Source organism: Camelus dromedarius, chromosome 12 (genome assembly GCF_036321535.1).
Source record: "Camelus dromedarius isolate mCamDro1 chromosome 12, mCamDro1.pat, whole genome shotgun sequence".
Classification (NCBI taxonomy): Eukaryota; Metazoa; Chordata; class Mammalia; order Artiodactyla; family Camelidae; genus Camelus; species Camelus dromedarius.
In genome coordinates, this window is record NC_087447.1 from 28,718,087 (window position 1) to 28,744,270 (window position 26,184).

General features: G+C 32.9%; 1 protein-coding gene across 1 annotated transcript in view; it reads left to right on the forward strand.

Moving 5' to 3' along the window:
* Window positions 1-26,184, forward strand: part of KIF18A (kinesin family member 18A) — a 73,306-nt gene that overhangs the window by 5,120 nt on the left and 42,002 nt on the right. Inside the window, exons 2-11 of the mRNA XM_064492486.1 lie at window positions 3,132-3,504; window positions 5,763-5,920; window positions 8,830-8,934; window positions 9,348-9,458; window positions 10,554-10,751; window positions 12,661-12,837; window positions 14,262-14,336; window positions 14,549-14,661; window positions 18,824-18,986; window positions 25,587-25,751. Of these exons, the coding sequence (XP_064348556.1) occupies window positions 3,180-3,504; window positions 5,763-5,920; window positions 8,830-8,934; window positions 9,348-9,458; window positions 10,554-10,751; window positions 12,661-12,837; window positions 14,262-14,336; window positions 14,549-14,661; window positions 18,824-18,986; window positions 25,587-25,751 (1,590 nt within the window). The 5' untranslated portion in view covers window positions 3,132-3,179. The remainder of the gene's footprint in view (window positions 1-3,131; window positions 3,505-5,762; window positions 5,921-8,829; window positions 8,935-9,347; window positions 9,459-10,553; window positions 10,752-12,660; window positions 12,838-14,261; window positions 14,337-14,548; window positions 14,662-18,823; window positions 18,987-25,586; window positions 25,752-26,184) is intronic.

Sequence of the window (26,184 nt, forward strand, 5' to 3'; positions counted from 1 at the left end):
AATGTCTATTTCCTTTACTACACTATAGATGATGATGATGTTGATGATGATGATAATAATAATAGCAGTAATAACAGTAATAGTGCATACTCTGTGCCAGGCATTGTTCTAATGCTAATCCTCACAGGAACTCTATGAGTTAGCTATTAATGTTAGTCCCACTTCACAGATGAGGCAACTTGCCCGCTGTCACAGCCAGTTAGTAGCAGAACTGTGGGGTTAACCAAAGCTCTTTACAACTTTAACATCTAACAGTTAACTTATTGAATTAATGAGTTAATTAATAAGAGGTACTTTCGAACCTTGAGATTCTACGATCTGTTTTGAAATAATCACCTGATGTTTTATATATGTTTATTTAACCATTTCATTTGTGTATATTTTATCTGTCACTTAACGTCAAAGCACTGTTGAATATTTCTAAAAGCTTTTAGAAATGTGTATGGAGGCCAGTTTTTGGTATCACAAGGAATGTGAAACTCTATTATTAGCCTTTAATACACCAGGATCAAAAATGCTAAAATCCTGTAATATTGAGACAGTTCTGAACAAGGAAGAATTATCCTACCCAAAATGCTAGTCATAAGCCTACTGGGAAACACTAAAAAGATAGGCCAGTATCTTTGGGAAGAAGAGGCAGGAATGGTGGCAGATAGGGAAGATAACTGACATTTATTGAATGCCTTAATACACTTAATACTCTTTTATCCTTCACAACAGCTATGAGGTATTATCTCTTTTATACAAATTAGAAACCTGAGACTCATTGAGGCTAAGTAGCTTGTCCAATGTCATAGAAGTGAGGTATAAGCGCTTTGTGGTACTTGGCTAGACAGAAGTTCAAGGATGAAGAAAGAGAAGGGTACTAATTCACCTGGGACCTAATTGTTAGAATCCTAGTGACCAGCCTTTCCATTTCAGTATTCTCTTTTGGGAGAAGGACAGAGTCCTGAAAAGGGAGTGCAATGTCCAGTGTCTTCTGCTTTTAAATTGCTTTGGCCTTACTTAAATTCTTTCCAAAAATATATGGTTTTGTGACATATTTTAGCTTTATCATTGCTGTTTTTCTCCCTTTCTAAAAAACAAACAAGATACTTTTCTTTTAAGCCTTCTCCTCTACCCACACCAACTAACATTTCTTAGTTCACTTTTGCAGTAATGCTTCCAATATTTGCTGTCTGAGTCTTCTCCCATTCAGGCCTTTGTCCTACCATTTCCCCATAATTTTCATTCTCCTTTGCCCCTGTGTTGCCAAATCCCTTGGTTACTTCTTAGTAGGTACTTAACCTATTAGCAGTATTTAGCACAACTGACCATTCTCTCCTTGATTTAAAAGCCACTGCCTGCCCGCCCCCTGCCAAATCTTAATGCCATGTTAAACTTTAAAAACAGTGAAAAGTTTCAAACGGTAATAAGACTCTGAGGACAACCTTTACTTTCTTCACTTAGCTGCCAGCTGTCTTGACCTTTCTGCCTGGATGTCAATTAAAATTCTCAAATTTAAGATGTCCAGAATGAACTCTTTATCTTTCTTACCCCGAAACCTGCTCTATCCTCTGTTCTTTCCAGCTCAGTTGATGACTATTCTATTCTTCCATCATTCAGACCGAGAACCTCGGAGTTATTTTTGAGCCCTGTCTTTCTCTTATTCCCTACATCTATCAGGAAATTCCTTTGTCTTTACTTTCAGAATGTATCCAAAATCTGACCCCTACCCTGTTCTGAGTTGACAACATCATCTCTTATCTATATTACTTCAGTGACCTCAGTAGTCTCTATTCCCAATAGTATGTTATCTGCATAGTGATCACATTATATCACAATGTAAAACATTGAATGGTGCACACACACAAAACCTGATAAATCTCTGAAATATCAATCAGACCCTGGGCTTCCACTTTAACTCAAACACTGTAGCTAAACCATGTATAATCACAGCTAGGCTACCCAAAAACGTAGCTTTGACTTTCACAAGAGCTCTGGGAATATTTGGGTCATGGGAATGGACAGGAAAGGATCTCTCGGAATTATATTAAGGTAATGAAGAGAGAGCTTTGGCTTACTATTTTTAATAAAAGTGATCTTGGCTGCAAGCCTCTTGGCAGTGGAAATTGACACAACCAGGCTTGTCTCTACCTGCATCTCAGAGACCTATAGTATTAAAAATAGTCCCAAGGATGTATCAGTTATCTACCCCATGTATAAAGGTGATAGAAATGGTGTATTCCCCCATTGTGTGTTCAGAGGTCCTAATCTCTGAATATAGATCCTAGTTTCTGTTCTATAATGATGCAAATTTAAGATTCATCAATGATAGCAGGGTTAAAAATTATACTCTGACTATATGACTACATCAAATAAAAACAGTAAAGATAAACTAATAAAGATCAACAATTTGGGAACCTCAGCTATCTGGAAAATAATCTAGGATCTAAAAGTTAAGACCAAGTTGGGGGGAAGCCTTTTAGAATTTACTAACTTAGTTATTCAAGTTTTTATAGAGCGTCTACCATATCTAGGCAGTGCTTTAGGCTTGGAACACATTGATAAGCAAAACAGATTTTTTTTTAAATGCCCTTAAAGAGTTTATAGTTTAATTAAAAGAGAGAAAGTAAACAACAAAAAGTAAGTAAGTAAAAAATACATATTCTTTTAGGAAGTTGTAGTGCTTCGGGAAAATTGTAGAGTAGTATAAGGGTGATTAGGAATAGGATTAGCAACTGTAATAAGAATGGGCAAGGGGGCAGCATTTGAGCAAGGGCTTAAAAGAAATGAGGAAGTTAGTCATACAGATATTGAGGAAAGCACTTTACAATAGAAGAAATGGCTCATGGAAAGACCATACTGGAGTGCTTGATATGTTAGCTGGAATGGAGTGAGCAAAGGGGAAAGTAAGTAAAACATGAAGTGAAAACTGAAAAGCACTTCGACTCTGAATATGATTAAAGAACCATAGGAAGGTTTCAAACCAAGGAATGAACTATATATATAGAAATATATATAGAAATATATTTCCAGTAATATTTACCAGGTGAGTGGAACAGAATTAACACCTTTCTTATTTTAGTGAGTACTACATGCTGGTCATTTTGCATACAAGTAGAAATAATATTAATATTTCTTAATTTCAGAGAAATATTCAGGCATTCACATAAACAGAGGAATCAAGGTAATCAACAATGTCCGTCACAGAGGAAGACCTGTGTCATCACATGAAAGTAGTTGTTCGAGTGCGTCCTGAAAACACAAAAGAAAAGGCAGCTGGATTCCATAAAGTGGTCCATGTTGTGGATAAGCATATTCTAGTTTTTGATCCCAAGCAAGAAGAAATCAGTTTTTTCCACGGGAAGAAAACTATAAACCGAGATATTACAAAGAGACAAAATAAGGATCTTAAATTTGTATTTGATGCTGTTTTTGATGAAACTTCAACTCAGTTGGAAGTTTTCGAACACACTACTAAGCCAATTCTTCGTAGTTTTTTGAATGGATATAATTGCACAGGTAATTGCTGCAACTGGGTTTTAATGTTTCCGTCTAATTTCAGTTTTACATTAGAGGGGACATCTACTCTTTCTTCTAAATATGATCAATTTTAAGATGCTTGTTTGCTTTAAAAAAAAAGTTCAGCAAACGTTCACTGGTAAATGTAGATTTTCTTTGAAATATAGTAATCATATATAACATATATTGTTTGTGAAACTTTTTCTTCCTGGGCCTTGCTTTGGTTCCTGTAGATGGTCATCCTTTCAGTTTCCTGTTATAAAACCACATGCTTCTCGTACTCAGTGTCAGATTTGTCACAATTTGTATTCATAAATTTACCTATAGAGCAATCCCGGAGGAATAGTGGGGCATTTCTGAACACTTGGCAATTTCTTTATAGCACCATTTTTCTTTATAGTACCTTGAAATAAAAAATATTAAAAGCCCGTGTTAATTGAATATCATGTGCTGTTTTAGCATATCTTTATCCCAAAAATCATCTCTAGTGCTCTAGATAGACCTCTAATAATTTGCCTTTCAAAACAGCCATGTTGATTTCCTAGAAAGAGAGATTTTAATTGAATGCTTACCAGGCACTTCACACCATTATTAATACCTTATTTTTGTAATTACCATTATTTATGGCATTTTCTTTAAGATACCCCCAAACTATAACATGTTTCACTGTCTTTCACTGACTCATTCACTTTTATTACAGAAGACTTACCCTCTAGGTCAAGCAAGAATGGAATGTGGTTTATTGATTAGAACTGCTTTGATTTTCATTTTTAAGCAGGTATTCTTTTTCCTCATTCATGAAACTCCGTATTTTCTCTAGAGATTTAAAATTTTTTTTCTTGACTCCAAATGAAAAAATCTCTACCAAAGTAATACTGAATCTTTGGTGTCTTCTTGGTTTCACTTTATATTCTTGCCAGCTATCTTAAGACTTCTTGACGTACTGCTGGTTTACGTGAAATAGAACAAAATGAAACATGCATCAGTTTAATTCATTCTACTGCAAAGTATTTTTGTAGTATGTTAACAAACTTAGCAGAGAGGTGTAACTTATAAAAATAATTCTCAAAAGCTTATTGCCCTAGCTAGATATTCTGTTGGGTATGTAATTCAGAGTGGATTTTTTTAATTTTATATTTTTTGCACTTGAAGAAACACATCACTTTTATGTTGTACTGGATAGAATCTTGAAAACAAAGTAATTTGCCCAAAATAAAAATTTTAAAAGGAATTTTGTAAATGACTTCTATCTAAAATTCATTCATTCAGCAAACTTGTCCTGAGTTACAAGTTTCTAATTCTTCCCAGCTTCCTCCCCCAACTTCCCTGTGACGTGAAACATGGTTATTGCAGGGTTGCTTTTTCGTATTTTGGTATGTTTGTCACTTTTATCTGTTTTCATAAGTATACATTCATCTATTCAAAGTTATTTATTATTGAGTATGTCAGGCACTGTGCTAAGCACCGGAGTCTACTCTGTGCCAGTAGGTGTGAGGGATGCATGGCCTTTGGTGTGGTGGAGCTCATGGTTAGAAATACAGTGTGGTACGTGCTCGAGTAAAAGGATGAGGGCTCAAATGAGGGAGCAGACGTTTTGACTGAAGATGATTAGGGAAGGCACAGGAAAGTTGACGTTTGTGCTGAATATTTAGAGCAGGTAAAAGTTTTCCAGCTGGATTCAGTAGAGGGACTCTCCAAGACAAAGGCAGTGGAATATAGAAAAGGAACAGCACCTGCAGAGAACTTGAAATAACCTAGTATACCTAGATCAGAGGTAGAAATAGGCTGGAGCGATATCCAGGTGTCCTCTCTTAGAGTGCCTAAAAATATTTGTAGGTGAAGCATTTGAACTTTCTCATATAGGACTGGAACAATTAAGAAGGTTTAACATATTCATATTTTGTTTTCTTAAAAATAACTGTACAAATTCTAAAGGACAGATTAAAGAAGACTGAGACTAATAGATGAGACTGATAATTGATTAAAATTTGTAAGATTGTTATAGAAGAAAGGGAGGAGGTGGGGGGCAGATGGGTGGATGATAACACCATCTGCTGTATTCTCAATATTGAATATAGGAGTAAGTCAATTTGTGTTAAAATTCTCAGGTTTTAAGGTTAACACTGTACATTAATTTTGAATCTGGTGGATTTATAGTTACCATTTAGGATAGCCAGATGGAACTATTAATAGACAGTAGGTACTGTAATGTTATATGTCATAACAAAAAGCTTTGATACCTTTTCATAAAAACTCAGTCCTTGCGTATGGTGCCACTGGAGCTGGGAAGACCCACACAATGCTAGGATCAGCTGCTGAGCCTGGAGTGATGTATCTAACAATGTTAGACCTTTACAAATCCATGGATGAGATTAAAGAGGAGAAGATATGTAGTACCGCAGTTTCTTATCTGGAGGTAAGTTCGCAATGTCATTTTTTACATTAATCAATAGTACTGAGAAATCTTTTTTTAAGAAGGTCCGTGGTACATTCAAATTATTCCATCATGCAGAAGTCTTCTCATAAATATATATCTTTAAAATTCCTGGTCTTAAGTATTTGTTATGCATCTTACTCTTTTCCTGTTAAGTATTTTATTCTGCCATAACTTCTGATTTATGCAAAAGTAGCAAGATTAGTACGAAGAACTTACAGATAACCTTCACCCAGAGTTCCCAAATATCAACATTTTACCACATTTGATTTTTCTCTGTATGTGTGTATGCAATTTTTTTCCTGAACTATAACTTAGACTTATAAAAACATGCAATTTTCTTTTATAAACACTGAATAATTATCAAAATCAAGAAATTAACAATGATATACTGTTATCTAATCTATAGACCTTAATGCAATTTTACTAGTTACTCTTTGTGTCCTTTATTGAAAAAGAAAATCTAAGATTATGAATTGTGTTCATTTGTGAACTTAAACCTTAATCTGGATTTTTATTTCTTTGTATTTTATGTTACTGTCATAAAGCCCTTAGTTTGGATTTGTCATGATTGCATTCAGGTTATGCACTTTCAGAAATACCATAGAAGTGGCAATGAATTTTTCTTATATGACATCATATCAAGAGGCCTATGTAATTATAATTAGTTAGTCCCATTACTGACTATGTTAGCTTTGGTCAATTTTGTTATGCTGGTGTCTACAAAGTTTTCTACTATAAAGATACTACTTTATCCTTTATAATTAATCAGTAACTTATAAGGAATCAATGTAAATATCCTCTTACTCCTCAAACTTTCATCTATTAGTTTTACCATCCACTGGTGACTCCTGCCTTAATTACGATTATGTTGGAAGATGATAGTGATTTTTGAATTCCATGATTTCATATACATTTATTCATTGGCTTTCTAATATTAGGAGGGCTTTTCCTTTCCTTTACTGTATCATTGTGGATTTATGGAGTCTTAACATTATTCAATAGATTATAATCCCTTTCTCTAACTATTTATTTATGTGCGCAAGTTGTGCCAGATTTGGCCAGATGCAGCTCCTTCACACTGTGTCTTGTGTCCTTTTGACATACCCTATCGTTCTTTGAGGCTGTTACCCTCTTAATAGCTGGCATTCAGCAAATCATAACTAAGTGATTGACATTCTGACTTTGTGTTCAGATAGTGTTTCAGAAACCAGTGCAGAAACATAGGTCCCTAATTTTACTACCTGTCCTTTGTGGTATCGAGAGTAAATTTCTAGTTGTCACTGCTGTTATATTGACGTCTTATAGCTTGGTTTCTACTGGGAGAGTTTCTTCACTTTTGAAAAAATTGATTATGTTGCTAAAAATTTTCTTGTTGGTCTTTAGAACTTGGTGATAAAAGAAAAGTAAAACTCATTTCTTATAGTTAAGTACTGAAAAGAATTGTTCTGAACTTAATTAGGAAGGGAGCATGGACGTACTCATTATTTCTTCCTTAGATACTTTTGTAACTGTGAGAATTTTGAAGTTTGGTTGTTTATAATGTTTTTGATTGTTTTTCCTTTTTTAAAATCTGCTTTCATTTTATTAATGGTAAGGCAGTGTCCATTCTAATAGTTTTCTACTCAGGCTACACACCAGAATTGGCTATGGAGCTTTTTAAAAATAGACATGCCTAGGCCTCACCCCCTGGATATTTTAATTTAATTGGTGTGGATTGTGGCCAAGGCATCTATGTTTTTTGAAGGCTCCCAGGTGATTCTGATGCACGGACCAGCTTGAGAGTGAATGTTCTAATTGTGTATTTTGTATGATTGAAGGGGGTAAGGGGAATCATTTAAAAAGTGGCTGCTGCTTATCAGAAAAATGAGAACCAAAAAATTTATCTTTCATATTATCTTTTTACTACTTTTAAGAGTTTATTACATTTAAACATGGTTATCATTCATTGTAGAAAATTTTACCAGCAATGAATTACCACTATGGACTATTTATTATAATATAGATATTACACAAAATAATTCTTAAAGACTTAATTTTATATGTGGTTTTTTAAAAATATAATCAAGTAGTTGTAATTGTCATTTCATTGGCAAGAAGAAAACTTAGTACCTTTAGTAAATTCATGAAATCAGGTCAATAGTACTATTTCTGTGCATTATTTATAGAAATTACTAAAAAAAAGTAATTCTCAGAGACTTAAAATACAGATGTGTATTCAGTGCCATGCAGTAGAGTGAGGATATCAGGCTCTGATCCCTGCTCTGCTATTACCTTTGTGACTGTGGACAGATCACTTAACCCCATCATTCAAATTGGGATGTGGGTGTGTCCCATTATGGAACTTATCATAGAATTATGTGTTAAACTTAATGTAGTTGAAGGATAATTGAAATAAATACTATCCATTTTTGAGTGTGGGTGTTTTTTAACTTTTAAGCTTTAAAATTTAAAACGTTTGGACTAGGGCATTATGAAACAATTTGTATCTTTTCTAGTAAGAACCATGTGACTTCTATATAACTTACATTCAGATTGCTAGAGTTTTCCAAGACAGTGTGTCTCTTATATTTCCAGGAAATAAGAAAAGGCAATTTCAGCTATCTTATTTCTTTTTCACTGTAGTCATCAAGTTGGTAATTATGGAGGAGGGTATAATGACTGCACCTTTAAATTTTAAGTCCAAGTGTAGGTAATCATCTGTTTGCTCAGATGTTAAGCAAGTAATGACAATGTGTGATAGATGGGGTGAAGTGAATGGAAATGAGCTGCTGCTTCTCTTTGAGATAAAATTCTAATATAACCTTAAATAAGCAATATGTACAGGTGTGTGTGTGATGCTGTCACTGTTGCTTTGACATCAATGCTAAAGTTGTCCTTTTTATTTTAAGGTATATAATGAACAGATTCGTGACCTCTTAGTAAATTCAGGGCCACTTGCTGTCCGGGAAGATGCCCAAAAAGGGGTGGTCGTTCAAGGGTTGACTTTACATCAGGTGTGTTTTATAAACTTCTTTTTCCCTCGTTTGAATAGCAAGTGTGGTTATTTAGCTATTTACTTATCTTTAAATAACCAAGTGTAGAGTTAAAATCATCAGGGTATATCTTTAGTCTTACTTTGTTTCCCTTGGAAATAACTGAATGGACTTTTCTCTTAAAAATCTACTTGAACATTTAATATAGTGTATTATTCTGCTTAATGTATTTATATTTTATTGGAGAGATTAGATGGTATCTTTTATTTTTCATATGGCACCAAAATACTAAGCAAATGATACATAGTATTTCATGGGATTTAAATTTATGGAAAGCATTTTCTTAGCTTTTATTTTGCTTGTTGACAGTTTATTTAAAGACTTAAAGATAGATGGCTAATTTGTATATTTTTCTTTTATTTAAACTTCTTTAGCCCAAATCCTCAGAGGAAATTTTACAGTTATTGGATAATGGAAACAAAAACAGGACACAGCATCCCACTGATGTGAATGCTACATCTTCTCGCTCTCATGCTGTTTTTCAGGTAACAGGTTGCTAGACTATTGCTCATAAAACTGAATGAGAAATAAATGAACCCAAATTTATGGATGGTAATTTTCACACATACAAAAAAAAAAAAATCTCTTCATCTGTGGACCTCTCTACTTCTCAGCGATCACTTTGCAGCTTTGAGAAGATTCTATCAAAAGTATTTAGATTTGAGATGACTGTCAAGAATATTTAGAATTGACATGTTGTAAATTAGAAATGTAAATTTTTATCTGTAAGAAGATAGAGAATAGTAAAGTGGTAGTGTTAGATGTTGCAGTGTTTGTTTTTTTTCTGAGTTGGTGAAAATATTTAATCTTTCCAAAAGATAATCTTAGATTCAGAGCAAACTTTCTCTTTATAGATCTAGATTTACAGAACAAATAAATGGGGAGATACTGATTGAGTTTTCAAAAGATTTCACCATAGTGACCATGTAAGTAGTTGCATTCTTTAAGGAAGCATGTGATTCTGTTGATACAGTACTTTTTAGGAATACAATTCTAGAAAAAGCTAAAGCATAGGGTCTTAGTTATTATTTGTAGTTTCTAGTCCTTTTAAAATCCAAATGATTATATAACTTAATTCTGGATTATGCTATGTGAAACTCATCTTATAGAAAGAAATTGTTGAAAGTTATAGTTGAAAGAATTTAGATCTGAAGCAATCAGGTCATTTAGAAAGTCTTCAGGCCACAAAATTTTAATCTTTTCTTTTCTTACCACTGACTCTTGATTTATCAGTAGTCTTGAGAGAAATGTTTATCTGGGACACTGAGATTTCCCCCAAAATGTCTTAGCCCTTGCTTTATAAGGGTTACCAGAATACAAGTGGCAGTTGTTTTTGACCTATCAGGACAGGAGTTAACTTGCCTTCTGGTACCCATATAGGAAACCTTCTTATTTTCAAATTTTTCTTAATGTTGGTGATTACTTTTGGTACTCTTGGTTATCAGTCAGTCAGATTATACCTTGTTCTTTTAAATGAAAATAATTAATTTCCTGCTGTTTTAAAAATAAAGTGTACATTTCCCTTTTAATTTTGTTAACTCTAGTTCTCATTTTCCCTATTCTCCTGTAATTTCATAAAGATTTATTTGAGACAACAAGATAAAACAGCAAGTATCAACCAAAATGTCCGAATTGCCAAGATGTCACTCATTGACCTGGCAGGGTCTGAGAGAGCCAGTTCTACCAGTGCTAAAGGGACCCGGTTTATAGAAGGCACAAATATTAATCGATCACTTTTAGCTCTTGGGAATGTTATCAATGCCTTAGCAGATACAAAGGTAGGTACTATATGCTTATTTGTTTAAGTATTTTGAGATATTGAAATATGTATAGTTCTTAGAAAGTTATTTTTAACATAATTTTGTTTTTAAGGTCTACTATAAATCAGATTTTAAGAATATAACAATAATGTTTATATACAGAGCAAAGACCTCAGAGAGCCTATTATTTCAAATAAAGCTATGGGGAGTGCTGTTTTGTTTTTTTAACTTCTAGTTTTATAATCAGAATTTGATGAATATAAGATTGATAGTTAATATTCTATGGTACATTCTCATCATTTATTTGAATTTGATTTTTTAAAATTCCCATTTAATGGTCACTACAGAGCAAGCAAGATAATTGAACTGGCATGAAAACAAAAAACGCATTTCAGAAAAGCTTAATTCTGGTCTGGTTAGTATTTTATGTACATACTGTAAAGTTGTATTAAATATTAAAGTGTTAGTTTTTCTTAGAGAGAAAGAGGAGTTTTAAGGTAGAAAATGTAATTAAATCACCTAATCAGATAGTGTTTGCTAGATGACTTTAAGGCATTTAAAAATATTTTAAATCTACTGTATGCTAGAAGTACTTATTAGAACAGAGCATATTTGATAACTTCTGTATTTGTAAAAATGACTTCCTTGTTTTAAAGTTAAAATATGGTAATTTAAGTTAAAGCCAAACTCAAAAGCTTTAGGAAAGTTACTGTTAAACTCTTCAAAATGTTGCATTTTGATCTAGTATGAAGTAAATTCAAATGATTTGGGAAGTCTTTTTTAAAAAGGCAAGTTACTAAAATCACATGAAGATTACAAAAGCGAGATATATTTTATATTCTAAGTTAAAATCTCAAACATGTAGGCAGACAGCAGGGTATAGAGACTGACTGTCTAAACTTAAGCCATTCATGATATTTTTTCCATATACTTATTTAATTTTATTAGTTGACTCCATCTGAGCCATTTACTAGTCAGTGACAAGCAAAATCATTCCAAGTAGCACCAACGGTGCATCTTCCCCAGTGATTGGGAAAGACTGCTATCTATGGTGGACAGCATAGTGTACTGGGAGTTAGGAGACCTGGGGCCCATTCCTAGCTTTGTGAATTACCTGCCATGTGACCTGAGGCAAGTCATTTCACTTTTTGCCAAGCTTCATTTTTCTCTTCTATAATATGAAAGGTTTACATTGGATAGCATAAAGTTGCTTTAAGCTTAACACTGTACTGTTCTGTTTGTATATAGAAGTGGTAGTGTTTGAAAAAATTATTACTTTAAAATCAGAACTATTAACTTTTAAGTAAAAGAAAACCTAGAAAAATTAAGTTCTCTTAGAAATGTTGTGTTTTCAGATAAAATATCTGTAAGATTTTAATTATAATATATTTTGTATTCATGTTAGATGGTTATTTAAGGAGAGAAGTAGCTCTATGCCATGCAGAATTCTTATTATTCCTCTAGTATATTTCTATAGGGCATATATTACTTTTGTATTTTAATTTCTTTTTAAAAAATGAATGGAGTTTTTTTTTTTAATAGACATTTTTGTTTCTGAATAGTTTTATAGAAAAGTTGCTATAAGGATAATACAGGAAGATTTTGTTAAATATACCCCACACTCAATTTCCTCTGTTAGCATCTCACATTAATATGGTCCACTTATCACAGCTAATGAAGCAATACTGAAATTTTATGATTAACTAAAGTTCATATTTAATCAGATGGAGATACAGTTTTTCACTGGGATATTTGTTTTATATATTCACTGAATAGTCTCATAAGATTCATTATCATCGTTTCAGTCACTAATTATATCATGAGTCTGGAAAAAGTTGGGCAGTGCTTAAATTCTTATAGTGAAATGGTAGCAGGTTTGCATTTGAATGTGGAAAATGACATAAGAATTCTTTTTTTGTTCTTTCAGAGGAAGAATCAGCATATTCCTTACAGAAATAGTAAGCTCACTCGCTTGTTAAAGGATTCTCTTGGAGGAAACTGTCAAACTATAATGATAGCTGCTGTTAGTCCTTCCTCTGTGTTCTACGATGACACATATAACACTCTTAAGTATGCTAACCGTGCAAAGGACATTAAATCTTCTGTAAGTGTTTACTCTGCCTTTGTTGTAAGGGTATTGGGTGCATTTTCTTCTTTTCTATAATTCCAGCAAAATATTAGAGTTGTATTTCTACTAATGAGTTAGGAAACAGTTAGAAATGTGTTTACTAACCTCATTAATTGAGTATTAACTGAGACACTTAAACCATTAAGCATCTTGATTACATATATAATAGATACTGTTACATTTAGTCTTTGGGCAGCTAGGATGCTTTAGTGCCTTTCTTTCTAACTCTTTTCACATCATGGCATGTGATATTTTGATGGCAGCTCAAGTAATTGCTGAAGGCTTTAACATATCAGTTGCAGCCAAGGCTGGTACTCTGCCTAGCCCAGCACCAACACTTTCTACCTGAAAATCTAGGGCATGTTAGCTAATCTCTCCAAACCTTAGTTACTTCATCTGTAAAGCAGATATAGTATCTGCCTCAGTTTGTAAAGTAAATAGCCTTTTAAAAATTATTTCCACGCTCATGATACTGATGTAACCAGTCTGTGTAGCTCCAGCAATATAATCTTGATTGATTAGCTCAGTAATTTTGCCAGTAGTTTGGGGTAATTTTTTAAAATGTAAGTTAAACATGATGTATGTGTAAAATCACAGGATCTCAGGGTTGGAATAGAACGGGAGTTCAGCTGATGTGATGGCTTCTCTTCCCACTTACCCTTCTGCTACTCCCATTGCATGAAGATAAGGAGGTTGTTATCTTCCTTAGAGAAATGTTTATATATTGTTTGTACAATAAATTGGGAAAGGTTGTACTATATGGATGTACAAAAGTTTTTCACACAGGCTTTTCATGCAATCCTTACACCAACCCATTGAAGAAGTCATTTCTACCTCTACTTTACAGTTGAGGAATCACATGTTCAGAGTTTTTAAGTGTTAAATTCTAAGTTCAGTGAGAAGTGGGCAGGGCCTCAAAATCAAGTATTTGGATTACATGTTGAATATTTTTTCCACTGTTCCATAGCTGCCAAGAGGGCCATACTTTTATAAAATGTATTAAGAACTCATTAAAAACTACTTGAACTTATAAATGGATGGAAATTAAAATTACCTGTTTCTTAGAAGTGAGGGGAAAAGATAAAGAAAGTGGGCAATTTTTATTATAATGTGAGTGAATGCTTTGCAAGTTCTTAAAAGTACCTTTTTTCAGATAGTAAGGCGATTTCTTTATAATTTCATTTATATTATTGATGTGCTAATGTCCACAGCACATCCTCTTGTCATAGATTTTAAACATCAGCATAATTTATCACGATTGTCACATAATCATAATCGTCACAAATTCTGAATTTATAGAGAACTGAATTAATGAAAATATAATGCCATTTTGTTTGTGTATATAACTCTGTGATTGTTATCTCTATATATACATAATCTTAATTTCTATTTTTCAACAGTTGAGAAGCAATGTTCTTAACCTCGACAATCATATAACTCAGTATGTAAAGATCTGTAATGAACAGAAGGAAGAGGTATGTCTGCCCTTTACATTATTGCTAATCTCCCTCAGTTCGCCATTTATGGGATTCTGCAATCTTTATTGTCTAAAACTTTGATGTGCTTTCCTATTACAGTTGAAATCTGGCTTGTTCAGTTATTTTTCACAGCTAAACTTTTTCTGTGGCCATGCATTATGAAGACAAATAATTTGTTTTGTATTTTAACTACTGTTTCTCTTTACTAGATTTTAATGTTAAAAGAAAAACTAAAGGCCTATGAAGAACAGAAAGCCATTACTGATGAAAATAACAAAGCAAAGTTAATGATTTCAAACCCTCATGAAAAAGAAATTGAAAGGTAAAAATGTCGTTAAGATCTCATTTTGAGGATTTTAAAAAATTTAGTCAGATATTTAAAATTTTAAATTTAGTCTGATGTTTTACAGTATCATCACCATTTGTTGTTTGTCTTTATATATTCTCAACTGAATTCAGGAAGTCACCGTTTGGTCTTATATTGCACACTTTGGAGATCAGGTAATTTAATCGTGATTATACAGATAAAGAGAAGAAACAAGACTTAGGTATAAGTTGGAGAAAGTAAAGCCAAGTATGTTACTTATGAAATTAGTTTTTAGTAGATTTCATATTTTTCTTCTGTGGTGTCTTAGTCCGTTCTGGCTGTTGTAACAAAATACCACAGACTAGCTAGCTTATAAACAAACGAACAGAAAGTTATTTCTTACTCTTCTGGAAGCTTGAAGTCCAAGATCCAGGGTGCCAGCCTGGTTGAGTGAGGGCCTTCTTCCAGGTTGTAGACTTCTCACATCCTCATGTAGCCAAAAGAAAGGAAGGTCTCTCTGGAGGATCTTTTATAAGGGCACTAACACCATTCATGGGGTCTCCACCCTCATGACCTGATCATCTCCCAAAGGCCCCACCTCCCAATACCATTACCTTGGGTATTAGGTTTCAACATATGAATTTTAGGGGACACAAACATTCAAGCAATTGCATCTGGCATTATCATTATTTATATGATTCATGTAAATCCTATCTACCCTTTTCTGACTTTATGTAACTCTTAATAATATACTTACTGAGTTTAAGCAGTGAATTATTTGAAGGGACATCTCTCAGTGATTTAAATTGATGCAGAAATTTGGTAGATTCCCTCTAAGCTTCTTAGCTGGTAAATTTAAAAAGAAAGCTGTTAGTAATATAGTACTCACAAGTCCTTTTTTCTAAGCAACTTAGACAATTTGTAGGTTGTCCTGATGGGACACTAGTTCAAAAGCTGTGAATCTTGAGTAGTTCTAAGAAGACATTAAGAAATTCTTGGATCAAGCAAGTTTGGAAATTATGTCTTACTTATGGAATCTAAGAGATTTCTGAAGTATATTAGCATATTAAAAGCTCTAAGAGGCCCTGTTACTAAAGGAATCTGTTCAACTTTGATTAAAGTTGAATAAAGTTAAACTTATCTAACATTCTCCAAAGGTAATTTTCTATTATCATTCATATGAAAAACTAACCACAACTTAAACCACTGATTATTCACAATGTTTTGGAACAAACTCTAGAGTTTGTAGAAGATGTCTTAGTGTACATGAGGAAGGCTAGTCAACAGTGACTAAACCTATTTTCAAGTACAATACCTTTTTAAAACTGGATTTGTATATTAACGTTTTCATAAAATATCCTTAATTTTGAAAAAAAATCATTTCTTCTGCCTCAGTTGACCCCAGATGCTAAGATAACTACTTCTAATAATAATAATACTTTATTTTTGGAGTTGGCTTTGTAGGTTTTGATGATTTTTAGTCCCATGTTAATTTCATCTGATCTCTACAACAACTCTGAAATTTGAAATGGAGTATTGTTTCCTCAATTATCAGTGTAAGATTAGGGCGAGAACTATTTATCATCCCTTTTTAATTCTAATTCTTTTACTCCCATACTATCCCATTTTACAGAAACCAAAAGAAGTAATTAAACAGTTATTTCTCTCTGTCAGTGACAATATAGCATAAAGTTGACCCACATATTGTTATAGTAGAAGAATTCTGTTCATACCGGAGATTTTCTAAAGTGTTTAAATTATTTTCTGTTAATCCCCTTAGCAGCCCATTGTCAAGATAAAATTGTTGTATTTTATAGTCTTTTGAAGCTTTTTGTTATATCCCACCAATTTTACAGTGTCTTTTAAAAAATAACTTAAGTAAAATTGATTCCTCATTATTCATCTAGTCTTAACAAAGAAAGCTTTTAACTCTGATATATTATTAGTTGTTGTATTATTATTTCATTTTGTTAGTCAAAAATGGTATTGGTCCTCATTCAACCAGATATCTCTTTGTTGATGCAAGCTTCTTGACAATTAAAGCAGTCACCAACTGCTCACATTTGGTGTCATTGCTTACATGGAATTGCTCAGTGCTGCTTAACCAGATCTTGTTACCAATTAAAAACCTTACCAGTTAGTAGACTTTTCCAGAGTTGATGGCTTTAAATTATTAACTCTTTTTTTCTGGTAAAATGGCTCAAAAGGGAGATGGCCTGAGCTATGAAATAAACTTTGGTGCTTTTCACATTTCAACCCAACCAATAATAAAACTTGAAGTTTTAATTCACTCAGCAGGTTGAATAATTTACTTGTATTTATAAAGAAGGTAATAATAAAATTATGTATCCCATAGCCTTTGTCATTTTCTCTCAAAAAATCTGTCTTCTGAAAGAAATATATGAAATACTTTTTATCATATCAGTCATATAATGTTGCATAGAACTTGTTTAAAGCCATGAATTTTCAAGTGTCTTTAAAGAAATAACATTTTTATGAGGTTTAAATAAAGGAAAGAATGTGCAATATTTGCTTTCTATCAAAGGTCTTTGGAAAGATAATATTCAAAAAAAGCATAAGAAGAAAGTACAGTTGTTCTTTATAAAGACTAATTATAAAACTTCACTTGTGATTATACCAAGAAAATTGTCTAGAGTTCATCATGTGTCACTTAAGATTATTAGTAAAGATTTTGGTTTTCTAGCTACTTGAATGTTTTAAATGACTAGAAAATAGTTATTATTAGTCATTCCCTTAGAACTCTTTTTTTTCAAATGATAGTTTTTTTTAAAAAACAGCTCTCTAGAAACCTTTGATACTAATTCCACTACTTCCATCCTAAACACTAAACACCACCAACTACAAGTCTGAACCATAAACTTTCAAAATTGACCAATATTTAACTATGTCCTTGGGTGAAATGTTACAGAAAAACTAAGAAATTATCTTTGGGCATAACCTAAAGATAACTTATCAAATCATTTACTGGCATTAGCATTGTTGTAATATAATACAATGAAATTGCAATGTCTGTACATACTTCCTATGAAATATTTATCAGTTTGACAAAACTGCAGTGAAGTCGATGTATTGTGGTTTATATTCATTCCCAACAGAGTTTCATTAAGAACTACTGACGTAAATTGTCAGTGTTTTTACCATAGATTCTTACAAATATACCTAAAATTCTGGCCAAAGAACATTTATTTTTAAGTGTATCTGCTTTGTTACCATTTTATTTTAAAAGCTTCACAGCTAATCTTTCTTTGAGAATTTTGCCTAGGTATAATTGTTTTACTGTTTCTGTAGCTTAGGCCTGATTTGTTACTTAAAAGTGTAAATATATTTTTATAAAATCAGAGTATTGCTGTGACCAATGTTCTGCTGACCCTGGGGGATGCAAGACTGCAGGTTCCATTTAGGGCTTTCACCAAAGTGAATCCGCTTTAGGTCTGTATGCATTTGAGGAGATGTGAGTCACACTCCCCAACTTTGATTCCCTATATCTGCATTGCCCTTTGGAGGAAGCACAGTGGAGCGGCTTTTCTAGATTTACCACATTATAAACTTGAATGTTTTGGGTCCTGGCAGTGTCAGCTGACTCTTAGCCAGACTGTAGGGGGTACCTAACCGTATGGTGTGTTTTCACTGTAACAAGTTCTGAAGCTAAAAACTGACTATCTCACTTTCCCTAGGGGGCCATAGAGGTACCATATGATTATCCCTCCCACTGCTTGTTTATACACAGTGAGCCAACAGCAAAACAGCACACAGTACTGTGTTGCTTCTGGGGCCTTGTTCATTGGGATAGTGCAGGTCCAGATTATCATCCTTTTCTTAAAAACAAAATATTTTCTTTTTGGTTAGCAGGTAGATTATGTAAACAAAATACAGTATATGACTAACACTAGAGGCCTTATAATACCTATATCTTTTAATAACATGATCTTATTTGGAGGAGAGAGAGGGAAATCCAGTGTTATAAAAATAATTTTCATAACCCTTTCCAAACATTTTTGTAATTTAATAGGAAACAGTCAGTCTAACCTATTTGCCGTTTATCACTGAGTCTAATTCTATGGGTGGAATATATGCTCTTGTTCATATATTTCTGTTTAAGTACACTTGTATTATCTGTCACAAAATAGTGAGATTCTGTGTGTTTTATTTTTGGTAGATTTCAAGAAATTCTGAACTGCTTGTTCCAGAATCGAGAAGAAATCAGGCAAGAATATCTTAAGTTAGAAATGTTGCTTAAAGAAAATGAACTTAAGTCATTCTATCAACAACAGTGCCATAAGCAAATAGAAATGATGTGTTCTGAAGACAAAGTAGAAAAGGTATTTAACAACTTTATCATTAAATTTTAGAGAAGGTAAAAACATGGGGGCTTATAATTCCAGAAATTTAACAGGATATGTTATTCAATCACCAATTCTCCACAAACATTCCTCTAGAGGAAATCTAACAAATATTGTTTTAATTGTATACTTAAATGTACAAGAAAAAAATTAAATTCCTAGGTGTCAAAATCAAAAAGGAAACAAAAAATCTCTACAATCTCAGTTACAATTACAACAATTGCTTCTGTGAGGGTTAGTGAAACTGAATGAGAAGTTAACACACTCAGAGAGAGCTGGGTACCAAGGTAGGGCAGTGAGAGCAGTCCACTCCAGATGTAGGCAATACTTTGCAACTTAGACCAATGGGATATTTTTTTCCCCAGGGAAGAATATTTTGTCACTGGCATTGATAGAATTTCCATTGCAGAGTGCTAAAAAAAACCCAGATCAACTTCCAATCAGTTTTATTATTTAATATAGTAATGCACTTCCCTCCCCTTCTGCATACACAGACCACTTTCACTACCCTGCTTTGATGTACACTACTACTTAGGTAAGGGACTCAAGGGAGACAGGGAGTTGGAAATAACAGCCCCCACCAGCCCCACATAAAGCCAGGAACCTTAGAGGCCTTCACCCTTCGTTTTGGAAATGCACCAGGAAAAAAACATCTTACCAACTAGCACAGGAAGATGAGGAGCCAAGATTAGGGTAAGAAAAAAAAATCTCATTTGAATACTGTCATAATAAATACACTTCATAGGATTTGAGGTTTGAATTTCTACAATCCATACATTGTTTAGCAAATCCCTAGAGTGAGAAATTAACATAGAAAATGGTATCAGAGTAGTGATAATCTGTAAGGAATTGGACAGAAGCAATACAAACTCAATCTAGTGAAATAGATCCTCAGTTCTAACCACTAATGAGAACTCCCTATCCAAAATTACAAAACATGTGGTGAAACAATCCACCACAAGCAGGTCAGCTGACTTAGCAAATATGACAGAATCCCCAAACTTCATATACTATAGCAACCTGATAAAAACTAAAAAATGAAAAAGTCATCAAAGAAAGAATTAACAATAAAGGAATCAAAGAAAAGAAGGAACATATATATGAGAAAAAACAAATGAAACTTCCAGCAATTAAAGATTTATTTACTGAAATTTAAAGTTTCACTTCATAGATACAATACTAGGCAATGTTTTAAACACTTTACATACATTAATTCATTTAATTCTGAGAAAACCCTATAACACATGTGATATTATCCTTGTAATTAAGATGAGGAAACCAAGGCACAGAAAAGTTATTCTGACCAAAATCGCACAGCTCATAGAGTCAGAGCTATGATTTGAACTCCAAACAAGCTGCCTCCAGAGTCTGTGCTCTTATCCCTATGATTTACACATGTTAGATATAGCTAAAGAGAGAATTAGGGAACTGAGAGATGTGAGGACATCATACCAAATATAAAAAGGTAGCAAATGTGAACAAGATGTTGTTACATGAAAGATAGACTGCAAAGTCATCCATTTATCTAATAGATATTCTGAAGGAGATCTATTAGGGGAAAGGATAATTTACAAAATTTAAGCCTTAGAATTTTCAGGGCTAATAAGATGTCAATATGATGTAAATTCAAGAAACATGTGCTCTAAGCAGGATAAAAAAAATGTGTACTTGGAAATGTGCCACTTCAGATTATCAAAGATCAGAAAAATAAACATTTTGAAAATATTGGATTCCTCTAGTTTTGGTGTTCATTGATGATAAAGTTAATTGTGTTTTTATGTATTTTATGTAGTTTAACCATGTAGGTAATGCATGAGATGCATTTACATATTACTTGTTAAAACTTTCCTCTTGTAAATAACTTCCCCGTCCACTTAGACTTCTGCCCCAAGTGAGCCTTCTTTTTCTACCTTCCCAGAAGTTAACAATACATAAAATTTTTATTTTTTTTTTAATGTCTGAAAGCCATCAAATTTTAAATAGTGCTTTAAAAAACTAGCATTTTAGGGTTTTCTTCAGCATATGAAATGGGAAAGATGTGATATGCTAAGAAATTAATTATAAGATGTTAATAAAAATGTATTAATACATGAGTTTATCAATAGCTGTTAAACTACATTATAAAATTAGTTAATCATTTACTGAATATACATTTGCTATGCCTTATTGAAAATGCCTTTATTTTTAAAACCACTTTACTGGTATATATGATTGACATACCAAAAAAGCCCCATAAATATTTAATGTAGGCAACTTGACGGGTTTGGCGATAATATACACTAGTGAAACTGTCAGCACAGCCTATGCCATAAGCCTATACATCACCTTCTAAAGTTTCCTCCACCCTCTTTATTATTAATAATAGTGTCTTAGTAACAACACTTAGCATAAAATCTACCCTCTTAACGTTTTTTAAGTATACAACAATAGAATATTATTCAGCTTTTACAAAAAAAGAAAGAAAATCCTGCCAATTGCAACATAGATGAACCTGGAGGACATTATGCTAAGTGAAATAAGCCAGACATAGGAGGACAAACCCTGCATGATATGTACCATTTATATGAAAAATCCAAACAAGTCAAACTCAGAAGTAGGGTCAAATGGTGGTTGCCAGGGGCTGTGGGAAGGGAAACCAGCAAGTATTACTCAAAGGGTACAAAGTTTCAGTTATGCAAGACAAATAATCCCTGGAGATCTACTACTGTACAGCATAGTGCCTATAGTTAATAATGTGCTGAATACTGAAAACTTGTTTTTAATTTTGTTTTTCAAATGCATTTAAAATGTTCTGCATATCCTTTTAGAGCAGAAGAAAAATGGAATTTATATCTTTGAGATTTATTGCTATGTTTGTACTTTAACTTTCTTGAACTGCAAAATTTTTGCCAATATTTTTGATAATCTTCATGACTTCCAAGTAACAGACTATCTCATATTTAATATATCAGTTTGTTGTAATGAACCCCTTTCATATATTTACTAAGTGAATTCTGAAATAGTACTATATTACATGTTCTAATAATTGTGTATATTATCTTAATTATTTGCATGTATTATAGAGTAATTTTCAATGAGGATAATAATTCTTTTCAATTTTATGTAGGTATCCATTAAATGTCAATTATATGAAGGTGCAATTATCTGATTTCTTGAAAAAAAAACAAGAAATTTAGTCATGAGAAGTTAATACTAGCTTAACATCTCAACTTTTGACACCAGCTTTTTTTGAACCTTTTTGTTTCTATGCAAAGCATTGTGCTAGACACAATAGAGGTAAAGAAAAGTAAGAGACATTATATAAGCTTCAATTATTTAAAAGCTAGTTGAAGCAATGAAATTATATAAAAATGACATAGCACTATATGATTGTCACATCAGTAGTAGTATAACAATAAAAACAGCTAATATTGAGCATTAATTATGTGCCAGACACTTTTCAAAGTGCTTTTGCATGGGTTAATATATTTAGTATTTGTAACAAGCCTATGTGGTAGATCCTATATTATCACCATTTGTGAGCAACAGAGGCAACTGAGAATTCAAGTAAGCTATCTCGAGTTATATACCTAATTAACATAGCTGAAATAATATTAAGCCTGGCCATCTGGCCTCAGAGTCCGCACTTTTGATCATTTGGCTGTACTATAAGTACTTTAAGTGTTATAGCTATTCAGAGGAGAAAACTGTGGCTTCCAGTTGTGGTGAAGAAAGGCTTCTTGGTGGAGAGATGAGATTTATGCTGGGCCTTGCATGAGAATATCAGTGGGGGGAAAAAAATAAAAAAGAATAGTGTATTCTAAATGGGACATCGGTTTGACCAGAGCACAGCATATTTGTAGGACAGTGTGTGTGGAAGTGCGTAACTATACTCAATGCTTCCTGCGAATTCCCACTCCTTTACTTGTATCATTGATTGATTGCAGTACTCTTTGTCTCTGAATCTGAAGTTGCCAGAGTTAACCACTATGAATAGATTGGAGATGGCACATGATATAAGACTATTTGCCATATTGGGAGTTATTGACAGTCAATTCCAGAAGGGGTAGTGAGCCAAATTGTGGAAGCTTTGGTTGCCAGGAATTTTACAGTCTGTTTTTGCAGTCAAAAGGCAATCTTTGAAGCAAAGGATTATTATATTACCAGAGCTTAGGATCAGACTGCCATTTTTTGAACCTTAGAATATTAGTACAATTAATGAGTTTGGTCTATTTAATCCCAAGATAATTTAAATAGTGTTTATTTTACTCTCTTTGACTTACCGCATTGAATTTTGAATGTGTGTACTTAGAAAAGACACAGAGTAAAGGAATGGGTTTGGCTGATTTCTTTAATTATTTTCTGTTTGCATGTTTTTTCTTCTGCTTTTTTCAACCCACTTACCTTTTATGATATTTTACTTTTGGTCATTTCAATCCACGTTCCAATTTGTATAGTCGTTCTTTGAGACCAGATAAGCAAAGGAGATAAAACCTCTTAATTTATTCGTTATAAACTATTGAAAAACAGAGGAAGCCATCTAGAGGCTGAGTTTGTTTGTTCTCACAGAAGTGTCACACTATAGTTTTACCAAACTGCTTGCTGGGGCAAGAAATTTTATATCTGTTTGGGACCCTCCAAAGAGGTTTACTATCGTAATTGCTAAAATAATCTCATTGATTCAGCTATAAATGGCTCTAGAGTATGGACTCTGAGATTAGTATTAAAGTGAAGCTCCTAAGTAATTTCATGGTAGTATAAAGATAATATGCAAATTAGTTTTAGTGAAATAATGAGTTTATTGTAGTCCTTTAGCACAAAGCAATAATTAATACTTTAGAATTATATGTTTATTCTTACTCAAGACCTTTTATGGTATTCTGGAGATTTGTTAATAAAATATATGGAGCTTTTTAGAAACCTTAATGGGAAACAATTTACTTTAATGTCATGGTTTAACATACATATTTTAGAATTTATTTCCAAACACTTACCTGCTATTTATTTCAGAACAGTAATTCAATAGAAATTACCCTGATGGAAAATGTCCCCATAGAGAACCATTATAGAGAATACAATTAATGGACATTAGAAGTAGATTTTTTGAGATTTTCTGTTGGAATCTTTTTGATATTAAATATTGACTGCCATAAGACCTGCAGATCATTTCCTGCTCTGATTTCTAAGACTTGGTACAACATTTCTAAATGTTAAAGCAAAATAAAGATAATTTGATTTAATTACCTTTCTTCAGGCTGGTACAATACTTTTATGTTCATTTTTTCAGATGAGGTGACTAAAGACCCACTGAGATTGACTTACCTAAGTTTTCACACTTGCTGAATAGCAGAAGAAAGTCAAGAAACCACATATTCTATCTTCTGTTATATCAGTGGTTCTAAACTTTTCAGGTTTCAGGACCTCTTTCTCCTTTAAAAAATTTTTTTAGGGTCTCAAAGAGCTTTTGTCTATGTGGATTTCATTACCAGTATTCTATTAGAAGTTTAAACTGAGATTTACAGAAATATATTTATGTTTTAATTAAAGAATAATTGATTACCCATTGCATGACAACATGAGTAACACTTTAATGAAAAATAACTGATTATTTTCTAAAACAAACAAAAAGAGGTAGTGAGAAGAGCAACATTGTTTCATATTTTTCCAAATTTCTTTACTGCTTACTTTTCTCAAAAATGTCAACATATCTTTTTAAAAGATAATAAGAAAAAATTAATCTCCTAAAGAGAGTAAGATCTTTAATCAAGTTCAAATGTAGTTCCTGCTTTTTTTTCATTCTTATATTCCCTACTTCCCAAATGAGCTTCAAGTGCTTGTTCTAATCTTTGGAAATTTATTATCTCAGGATCAGCTATCATATCTGATGAATATTGAGTTCAGTGTCTTTAGGCAAGTTCAGAGAGGTCAAGCTGTTCTGGCCCACAGTGCTCATGATAGTATGCAAGACCCTTTGGGTGAAAAACCAGAAGGCCAGTTTTGATCTCAATTTATGTCCAGATGAAACACCAAAAATATTTGGAATACCCATTATGGGTCCTGAACCAATGATAAGATATTTATGAGCACTGTGATATAAGCTCATTTTCTCTCATTTGCAATAGCAGTCTAAAGGACTTGGAAGCAAAACCAGAATTACTGAACACCTCACTTCTTCATATCTTTCAAATTGAAGGAAAATAAGAGCAGGACTTGCATCCGCTTTGTTTTGAGTAAGGACATCATGGGACTTACCAGACCTTGTATGAACCTTTCAAATACAACATTTAAAGGAATGTATTTTAGCACCAAAAAAAAAAAAAAAAAAAAGTTATACACTTCAGTTTGGCCACTGTATTTCTTAAAGCCATAAACTCTCAACATGTAATTTTATAAAAATGACTCACAACTCAATTTCCTGTTTTCCTGCAAGCACTACTATTGTGAGATTTCAAGGGAGAAATAGCTTTAAGTACAAAAGTATAGCCTAATTTAATAGACTACGGTAGCAAACTTAAAAGGAAATATACCACTGTACTAATAGTATCACATACATCAAATATCATAAAAATTAGGTTGACTATTAAGTGCATTATTTTTCAGGCCACTTGCAAACGAGATCATAGACTTGCAATGTTGAAAACTCGCCGCTGCTACCTAGAGAAGAAAAGGGAGGAGGAATTGAAGCAATTTGATGAGAATACTAATTGGCTCCACCGTGTCGAAGCCGAAATGGGACTCTTAGGTCAGAATGGTCATATTCCAAAGGTATGTATGTGTTTGTATATTTAGATTTATTTTGTAAGAGCTGAGCTCTTTAAACTCATTGTCTTCATTATTGAGTAAATATCCTTCACAACTTTTGCTCCATCTCCCTGAGATTTAATTGACTCATTTTACTGTTTTTAACTGAAGATACCTTCTGTCTTCCTAATTACCTACTAGATTTGCCTTTTCTGTACTTTCAGAAGAGTAAAGTTACTTTTAAATGTTATTCTTAAGTGAATGCATCTTTTTATGAGGTACCTCTTAGGTTAGAATGAAGTAATTCTATTTCAAACTGTACTTGAGTTTTTATCATATAGGTAATTTAAGTTTAATACTTGATATTTTGTGCAAAAATAGTTTTAAATGTCATCAGCGTTGTTTGTATTATGGCTGAAGAAAGCTGGTTTGAAAGCTGTATGTGTGTATGTTTATG